Source organism: Sapajus apella, unplaced genomic scaffold (genome assembly GCF_009761245.1).
Source record: "Sapajus apella isolate SASKATOON/1434 unplaced genomic scaffold, GSC_monkey_1.0 scaffold55, whole genome shotgun sequence".
Classification (NCBI taxonomy): domain Eukaryota; kingdom Metazoa; phylum Chordata; class Mammalia; order Primates; family Cebidae; genus Sapajus; species Sapajus apella.
The window spans coordinates 10,270,295-10,279,384 of record NW_022436995.1 but is presented as its reverse complement, the minus strand read 5'-3'; the positions used below and the strand labels follow the sequence as shown (position 1 = coordinate 10,279,384).

The 9,090-nt window shown below is 47.1% G+C and overlaps 1 protein-coding gene and 1 pseudogene across 1 annotated transcript; one reads left to right on the top strand and one right to left on the bottom strand.

The window, feature by feature from the left end:
• Positions 1–2,733: 2,733 nt before the first annotated feature.
• On the top strand, positions 2,734–2,922 carry LOC116527758 (annotated as a pseudogene).
• A 2,560-nt stretch (positions 2,923–5,482) lies between these two features.
• RPLP1 (ribosomal protein lateral stalk subunit P1) lies at positions 5,483–8,008 on the bottom strand. The gene is made up of 4 exons (XM_032244647.1): positions 7,793–8,008; positions 7,066–7,140; positions 5,791–5,908; positions 5,483–5,606 (listed from the first exon to the last, which is right to left on the bottom strand). Exons 1-4 carry the CDS (start codon positions 7,862–7,864, stop codon positions 5,527–5,529), a joined length of 345 nt encoding a protein of 114 aa, XP_032100538.1. The 5' UTR covers positions 7,865–8,008; the 3' UTR covers positions 5,483–5,526.
• Between the last annotated feature and the right edge of the window lie 1,082 nt (positions 8,009–9,090).

Here is a 9,090-nt window from a genome sequence, read left to right as displayed (position 1 = left end):
AAAAAAAAAAAAAAAAAAAGAAGAAGAAGAAAGAGAAAGGGGTGGAGGGGGAAGGGAGGGAAGGAGAAGGAGGAGAAGGTGGAGAAGGAAGACGAAAGAAGAAAAAGAAAAACGTTATAGGAATTTACACCCAAATCAACCAACAGCCCATTTTCCCAGGTTTGTCAATACGGCCTTATATCAAACTGTTAACTTTTCCTTCCACGTTTAAAGACAGCGCTTCATTTATATATTCATTTACACAACACATTCTTTCAAACAATATTCACTACCCATCTTCTGCTCCTCAGGCGCTGAGTGAGGAGGTGGGCTTGCTCTGACCCGGGAATTTCCAGTCCTGACTTATCCTCAGGCTCATCAGAAGAGCTTATGAAACTATAACTCCTGTGTTTTTCCGGTGGTCGCCCCGGAGGTGCTGGTTCAGTGGACCTCGGAAGGGCCCGCAAGCTGTTTTCGTTGTTCCATTCATTTTTGTGTTATTTTTGTTTACCAGCTCCCCACGTTGATTTAGCTATTTGATAGGGAGCCAAAGTTGGATAGAGCATATCTTCCCTCTCCTTTCTCTGCGTAAAATCGCCATCTGGAAATGAAGGCGCCGGGAACGGCCAGGACCCACTTCTGGGAAGTGAAGACACAGGGACCTGACGCTCCAGAAGGCCGAAGTCTACCGCGGCTCCCCAGCCCTCCGCGCAACAGCTCGCGCTCAGGATTCCCGACTACAAACGCGCCCCACTCCATCCCTGCCGGCTAATGAAAGTGTTGGCCTCTCCTGACATCAGCGGCCTTCACCGGCTAATCGGCTCCGGACTTAAGACATTCCCCGTGGAACGGAGGATCATGAGCGTGCGCAGAAGCCAGCGGCCCCGAGCGCGCCTCCAGCGGCTAACAGGCCGCAGAGAAACTGGAAAGTTCGGCTTCCTTCCGCCACCCTCCGCCTGCAGCCCCGCCTCCCGGCCCGCCTTTTTCTCCCAGCGCCGCGTTGACGGACTAGCAGCTGGCTGCAGAAGTTCGGCTGCGCCAGGCCTGGGGACTCATGCTTGCAATCCCAGCACTTTGAGAGGCTGGGCAGGCGGATCACCTGAGGTCGGGAGTTCGAGACCACCCTGACCAACATGGAGAAACCCCATCTCTACTAAAAATACAAAAGTAGCCGGGCGTGGTAGCGCATGCCTGTAATACCAGCTACTCAGGAGGCTGAGGCAGGAGAATCGCTTGAACCCGGGAGGTGGAGATTGCGGTGAACCGAGATCCGGCCATTGCACTCCAGCCTGCGCGACAAGAACGAAACTCCATCTCAAAAAAATAAAAAGTTATCTCTAAAGTGCTACTCAACCAGATCAGCAATTACCTGGCTCACATTGCTCCCTAAGAATTTTACTGTATATGCTCATTTAAATTATGGAGCAGAAAGGATGAGTGCTTTGAATCTAAAGAAATACAGTAAACATTTTGCTGCATAATTACTTTGAATTCTTTCATTTTACTTTATCTTTTGAGACAGGGTTTTGCTTTGTTGCCCAGGCTGGAGTGCAGTGGTGAGATCAAAGCGGTGATACCACAGCTCACTGCAGCCGTTAACCTCCTGGATTCAGGCGATCTTCCCTCAGCGAAATTGGAATCCCTCAGCCTCCCAAGTAGCTGGAACTATAGGTGTACCACACCTGGTTTTTTTTTTTTTTTTTTGGTAGAGATAGGCATCTCTTTGTTGGCCAGGCTAGCCTGGAACTCCTGGGCTCAAGTGATCTGCCTGCCTCAGTCTCCCAGAGTGCTGGGATTACAGGTTTTGAGCCACTGCACGACCCTAATTCTTTCAATTAGTGTTTATGTCTTCCCAAAGATGGTTTTAAAATTTCACGATTCTCTCCTTACCATTTTCAGTTGAGAAGAAAAAAACAATAAAACAATTGGCAGGAGGTTTGGGCTTTGGATATTTTTACCTCATTGTGCAACACATTGTGACAATACAGGTTTTGGAAGTTTAGATGGCTGGTCCATGAGCACGTCTATTCCTACAGTTCTCCAGAACATGAGAGCCCTTCGTGTCTAATCTTGGCTTCCTGCCGATAAAAGACTTTTTAAGGGGTGAGTTGGCCAGTGATGGACCTGGGTATGCTTCCAGTGGCCACAGGTGATGTGAACACAATTCTGAGAGCAGTGGAAATGTAAGCAAAGTAACACGTATGCTTGGTGAACAATCAGAATGAACTATGAGAAACCAAACCTGCCTGATAGGAACGGGGGGCAGGGGGGTTTGAGGAGCACAAGGCTTAGACTGCTAGACCTGGAGATTTGGGGAGTCAGGGATGCCAGCCGTGTTCCTTGTATGCAGAAGGGAAGTAACAAGTATTGAATGTTCACTTACCTTTCATTCCCATGTGAAGCAGGTATTCCCATTTTGCAAAAAAAAAAAAAAAAAAAAAAAAAAAAGGGAGGGGACTCAGGAGAACTAGAAAGCAGATGGAACCAAGAGGACTTCATTCAGTATCAGATGAATAAAGTTAGCGGGTCTATGTATGTGGGTCTCCTAATTTGATTTTCAAATTGTTCTTTAGATTTTTTGCTATATTAAGTTTTTTAAAAAAGCTAGGCCATCCCAGGCATGGTGGCTCATGCCTATAGTACCGGCCACTCAGGAGGCTGCGGCAGGAGGATGGTTTAGCCCAGGAAAGGCTGCAGTGAGCTATAACCATGCCACTGCATTCCAGCCTGGGCAGCAGAGAGACCCTGGCTGGACCGAGTATAATTTCAGTAATCAGTTTCTCTAGTTCCTTAGCAGAGAAGTTTCTGTCAATGTGTACAGCACCAGAAACCAAGAGGAGGTGAGGTTGGCTCTTGGTGTTGCTTTGCTGTGACTGTCATTTGCCATTGATGACGGTTCTTCTCTTCCTCCAGGGGAGAGGGAGAGAATGCAGTCTGAGTGGGGGGAAGAAAGCTAGCCATGCACTTATAGACTGTTCACACTGGAGTCTTAGGAGTGAACATTTTAGTTATGATTGTGTTGTTTAGCTGAGTTTGATATTCCCAACATCCCTAGTTCATCACTTAATGTTCTGCTTTTCTAGATGCTGTCCTTTTCCCTTGTTAGTATTCTCTTTAACCCATTCTTCAGCTAAAGTCAAGTGTTAGTATCCCCTCCTTTGACACTTGTTCACTGAGCACAAAGAATTCCTAGTTACCTCTCCAGAGCCCTACTGTCATTACAGATGAGGAGGCTGATGCAGGTGAGAAAGGACTAGGAGCATGTGCCATGCAGGGAGTCAGAGTGGGGTTTTCCTCTGGTTCACCCACCCACTTACTAGTTTGTAACCTCAGAGCTTCCACTTCCCCGTCCCCGACATGGGGTCATACTGTCATGGGACTGTTGTGAAGAATGACATGCCACACAGATGAGCACAGTGCCACTGTTGCTGTTAATGGGTGAAGGCAGAGCAGGCACCTAACATGTGGATACAGGCTATCAGCTTATTTTTGTTTTGTGACACCATCCTCTCTAGTTCACAAATGCCCTTTAGTACAGGCTGAGCATCCCTCAACTGAAATGCTTGAGACCATTTGTGTTTCAGAGTTCTACTTTTTTTTCAGACTTTGGAAAATTTGTATATACTTAAGGTTTTTATATATACTTTATGATCTTAATTTTAGACAAGGTCCCACTGTCACCCAGTCTCAAGTGTGTAATGTTTGTAACAGCTCACTGCAGCCACAAGTCCATGCCACCACACTGCACTAATTTAAAAAAAAAATTTTTTTCAGACAGTCTCACTCTGTCACCCAGGCTGGAGTGCAATGGTGTCATCTCAGCTCACTGCAACCTCAGCCTCACGAGTTCAAGTGATTCTCCTGCCTCAGCCTCCCAAGTAGCTGGGATTACAGGAGCATGCTACCACAGCTGGGCAATTTTTTTTACATTTTTAGTAGAGGCGGGGTTTCACTGTGTTAGCCAGGATGTTCTCAATCTCCTGACCTCGTGATCCATCCACCTTGGCCTCCCAAAGTGCTAGGATGACAGGCGTGAGCCACTGCATCCAGCTAAAAAATTGTAGAGGGCGTGTTAGGCAGGCTAGCCTCAAACTCTTGGGCTTAAGTCATCCATCTGCCTCAGCCTCCCAAATTGCAGGATCATAGGCACGAACCATCAGGATTGGCCTATGGTTTTAACATACGGGTTGGGCATTCCTAACCTAAAAAATTCAAAATGTTCCAATGAGCATTTCCTTTGATTGTCATGTTAGTGCTTTAGATTTTGGGTTAAGGGATGCTCAAGCTGTGTATTAAAAACTGGCCAGGTGTGGTGGCTCACACTTGCAAATCCCAGCACTTTCGGAAGGCAAGGTGGGCAGATCGCTTGAGCCCAGGAGGTTGAGATTTTTCTACAAAAAATTAGCCAGGTATGGTGGCATGCCCATAGTCCCAGCTACTTGGAAGTGGCTGAGGTGAGATCAATTTGAGCCTGGGAGTTTGAAAGCTGCAGTAAGCCATGACTGCACAGTGCACTGCACTCCAGCTTGGGCCACAGCAAGACCCCATCTCAAAAAAATTAAAACACAGATCTGTAATAATGACACCTGCACCCTTACCCATGGTTAACCACCTTACTCAAGGTTTTTGAGCTTATGAAAAGCTCAAAGTGTTGCTTTGAACTTTCCCAGGCATGTATCCTAATGCCCGCATATAGTTTCTCCTGAGCAATGCCTCAAAGCAGAACTGCCATTTTCCCCCCCAAAGTTGCTGGAATAACTTACACACATGATCTTTTCACATTAGCCTGAGGACAGTCACGGCTGGAAGTCATGCTTTTCATCACCGAAAGTCTTCATCTATTAAATGCTGATGGAGGTAAGGATAAGACTCATTCATATGCAAAGTGCCAGTCACAGGTAATGGCTACTCTGAACACACAATACTCATGGTTTATTGTATAAATCCAAACCTGAAAAGTCGAAATTTCCATTCGGGCTACTGTCAAACAAAAAAGCTTGGTTTTTGGAACATGGGTTTGAATCTTGATTTATCCACTTTGTGTAACTGGGGACCTTAATAGTTTATTTTCTGCACTGCTTCAGTGTTACTGTAAAACTCCCAAGCATTTGATGAGACATTACACAGCTAGGTCTCCTTGCCTGACAACCTTGGGATGCGGCAGTCAACATTCTGCATAGGTCCAAGTTCTTAGGCAGGATTGTATAGGGTAATTACCCAGGAGGCTTTCTAAAGCTGAGGTCTGTATTACCCTCCACCCCCCAGCGTAGGGGACACACCTTACAATCATGAAGTTTATACAGGTAACCTGGACAAAGCATCTGCTCTGATCCTTCCTCCTGCCACCCCAGTGCAGTTTTCAAAACTGTACCACAAGGTGCCGTTTTGTTAGGTAACAGGGAAAAATCCAGCCTGTGTCATGTCAGAACAGGTTGAAAATCAACATTACAAAACGGAGACCATTTTTGCAGAGCACATTCCCAAGCTACGGGCAAGACCAACAGCAGTTAAAGTTCAGCTTTTTATTGAACACATTATAAAAGAGGTTTAGTCAAAGAGACCAAAGCCCATATCATCATCAGACTCTTCGGATTCTTCTTTCTTTGCTTCCACTTTCTTCTCCTCAGCTAGAAAAAAAGTAAATCAGGTTTCAGGACTTCCATACGTCATGTACTTGTGGAAAATTAATGCCAATTATGCCTATAATACTATATATTTTTTTAATTTTCATTTTATCTTACATGACTACTGTAGTAATACATATTTTTATCTCTACACTCTGACCTCAATACTGAAAACTTGGATTCCTACCTGGAGCAGCAGCAGTGGAGGGGGCAGGACCTCCTGCTGGTGCAGCACCAGCTGCTGGAGCAGGCCCACCAGCCCCTACATTGCAGATGAGGCTCCCAATGTTGACGTTAGCCAGGGCCTGCAATACATGTGCACGCAGAGGTAAATGCCCAGTTCTGTCCTTGTTACAAGTGCTCACACAGCCAAAAAAGAAAAGTTTCCCCGCTTCCAGGTTACAGTGACCAACCTATATATATAACACTATATATATACGGTGGGTTCCACATCCACGGATTCAACAGTGGATAGAAAATACTTAGGGAGGAAAAAAACCATGTGTACAAAACATGCAGACTTCTAAAGTATACAGGAGGATGTGCATAGGTTATATGCAGATACATTTACATAAGAGATGGAACATCCTGGAAGTTTGCTATTAGTGGAATGTCCTGGAACCAACGCCCCAGAAACTGGCTTTTCTTTACTAATAGCAAGACTTAGGGCAACAAACTGCTGTTCCACTTTGAATCTGATAATTACATTCCTATATGTTAAGGACCTCCTCAGATAGCCAATTTCCCTCCTTTTACAAACAACATGTTGGTAAAAAATCCAAACTTCCTGAAACACTCAAATAAATATTCTGTCCACAGTTCCATGTCTCCTCTTAACAGTGAATTCAAATTTTCAGTCTACTAAACAAATTTAGGACTTTTCAAAAGAGGCTTGTTAAAGTTACCATACGTATAGTGTTTTCAATCTTTGAAAACTCTTTAGAGGACACAACCCTGGAGTTAGATGCTATTAGCTTCACTTGCCAGAGATTAAGCAACCTGTACAATGGAAAACAGCCAGTGCAAGCTCCGTGGCCAGAAACCTTGTCTTTATAATCAGTCTTTTATATCCCAATACAAAAGTACTTACTGTGTCAATGAAGTCCTCTAAACCCCCATGTCCATTAAATATAGGTTATACTGGAAGGATGAGGGTTTGCTTGCGAATTAACATGGGTAGTGCCTATCTCCCCGGTGACCCTTTTTGGGAACAAATGACCTGATTAAGATTTTTCAAACCACGGTTTCGGATTAAAAGGGAAACCAGAATCTGAGATAAGGAAAAATAAGACTTGACAAACTTAAATCTTATTAGCTCCTAGAGATATAAATGCAACGAAATACACTTAGGAGATCCAGTGGCACGTGCGGCCTTATGGCGCTGCTGGAGGTTATCTGGCATGTACACCTGCCCTAGTCAATCAGCGAGCCTTACCAAATCACTTTGCCACCATCACCTTACCTTTGCAAACAAGCCAGGCCAAAAAGGTTCAACATTTACACCGGCTGCTTTAATGAGGGCATTGATCTTATCCTCCTACAACAAATAAAACGTCAATCCATCAAAACGTAGCGTATGGAACATCTCCAAAATGCTGTAAGTTAAAGGCAAGTCACTCAAAACAAGTGTACAGAGCATGCTTAACCAGCTCAGAGATTCTATCACCATCAAGAGATGTGTGCCAGGCGCCCCTCAATGAGGCGAGCCCTTTACTGCCGTTTCACGGGCTGGGAATTGCCTGAGTCACACGGCTATTTTAAAGTTACAAGCCCCGGGAGGTGGCGCCGAGCTCCCGCGCTTTCCTCCAAGCCACACCGTCTCGCCCCGCAGGCCTGCTCGGACCGGAGGAATTCAAGGCAATGACACCGAAAGAGGTCCGAGTAAGTGTCCCTGAGTGAGACGAAGCGCGGGTCAGGGTGCGCAAGCGCCGGGGAAAAGCTTTTCCGCAGGAAGGATCTTGGAGTCGGAGCGCCCAGCAGCAAGCACGCTCCGCTCCCGCCGGGCCCGCACGTGGTCCAGGGGGCCCAGGCCCCGCCCCGCGCGAAAGGCCCCCGCCCCGCGCCGCCGGAGTTCGCGGCCTGACCCCGGCCAGAAGCGCTGGGCCGAACGGCCTGGAGCCGGGACCGCAAGGAGAGCCGGGAGCCGCCGCCCACAGGCACCCTGGCCGCCGGCCCGCGCCCGCACTCACCGTGACGGTCACCTCATCGTCGTGCAGAATGAGGGCCGAGTAGATGCAGGCGAGCTCGGAGACGGAGGCCATGATGCGGGTGAGTGTGGGGCTAGCGCTGCCGGACGCGGTGCTAGTCGCCGGATGAAGTGAGGGCCTCACCCCAACGCGGCCTTAGCTTCCTCGGAAGGACCGAGCACCTTGGCGGCAGCTGAGAAAAGAGGTAAGCGGCTCCGCGCAGTCTCTTTATGTGACCACGCGGACCAATCGGCGCCCGCAGCGGGCGGAAGAGGCGGGCCCAGGACGGACTGAAGGCGCCTGCGCGCCGCGCCGGATACGCACTTCCTGTTGAGAACCTTTCTCAGCGCCTGCGCGCCGCGCCGGATACGCACTTCCTGTTGAGAACCTTTCTCAGCGCCTGCGAGTACGGTCTCTCTTTATTAGGGCAAATTGTAGGACTTGAGAACGTTGAAAACGCTATTAGGGTAGGGTTGCCTAGCATTCGGACTTCGTCCCCGTTGGTTCCATGGGCTGCTCGGCTTGGCAGGAGCTCCGCTGTGGCCCTGATGACATTGTTCGTAATCTCCTAGTTAGGTCGCGGCCTTCCCAGCCGGCGCTGACCCTGAGGGTAAGGGCCGCGTCCCATCTTGGAGGCCCCTGCTTAGTGCAGGGTCTCGGGTAAGATAGGAGGACGGGAGAAACTAACAGCGTTATGAGATCAGTACCCGTGGGGCGCTTACTATGTCCCAGGCACTGAGCCACATTCTGCAGGGATTCACGCAGTCCTCACATGGCAGCAGTTGGATGTCATCTCCATCTTGCAGACGGCAAAACTAAGTCTTAGAGCTGGTAACTAGCCCAAGATTGTGTACTTATCGCGCGGTGGAGCGTGGAGTCGGAATCCGGAAGCCTAACTTCACTGCCTCGTGCTTGGGGTGGGAATTGGTTTGTGGGTATATGGGTAAATTGTCTACAACCTGTTATTATCTGAACCTAGTTTAAATTCGTACCTTCAAAACTGGTCATCTTTGCATTCCTCGTGGAATTTGCTTAGTTTACCGAAAAGCTAGTTCAATGTATTTTGTTTTCGGGAACCTTCTTTATTTATTAGCCCATGCCATTATTTCATAATCATCTCTTTCAAAGAAAAAAAAGTTTCAAAGAAACTTTTCAATTGGAATCCACCAATCTGGAGTCCCCCTTGGGTCGATCTTAACTACAAACATAAATATTTTAATATCCCGATTTTTTTTTAAACTTTTATAAAGCTATCAAACTTTTTTTTTTTTTTTTTTTTTTTTTTTTTTTTTTTTTTTTTT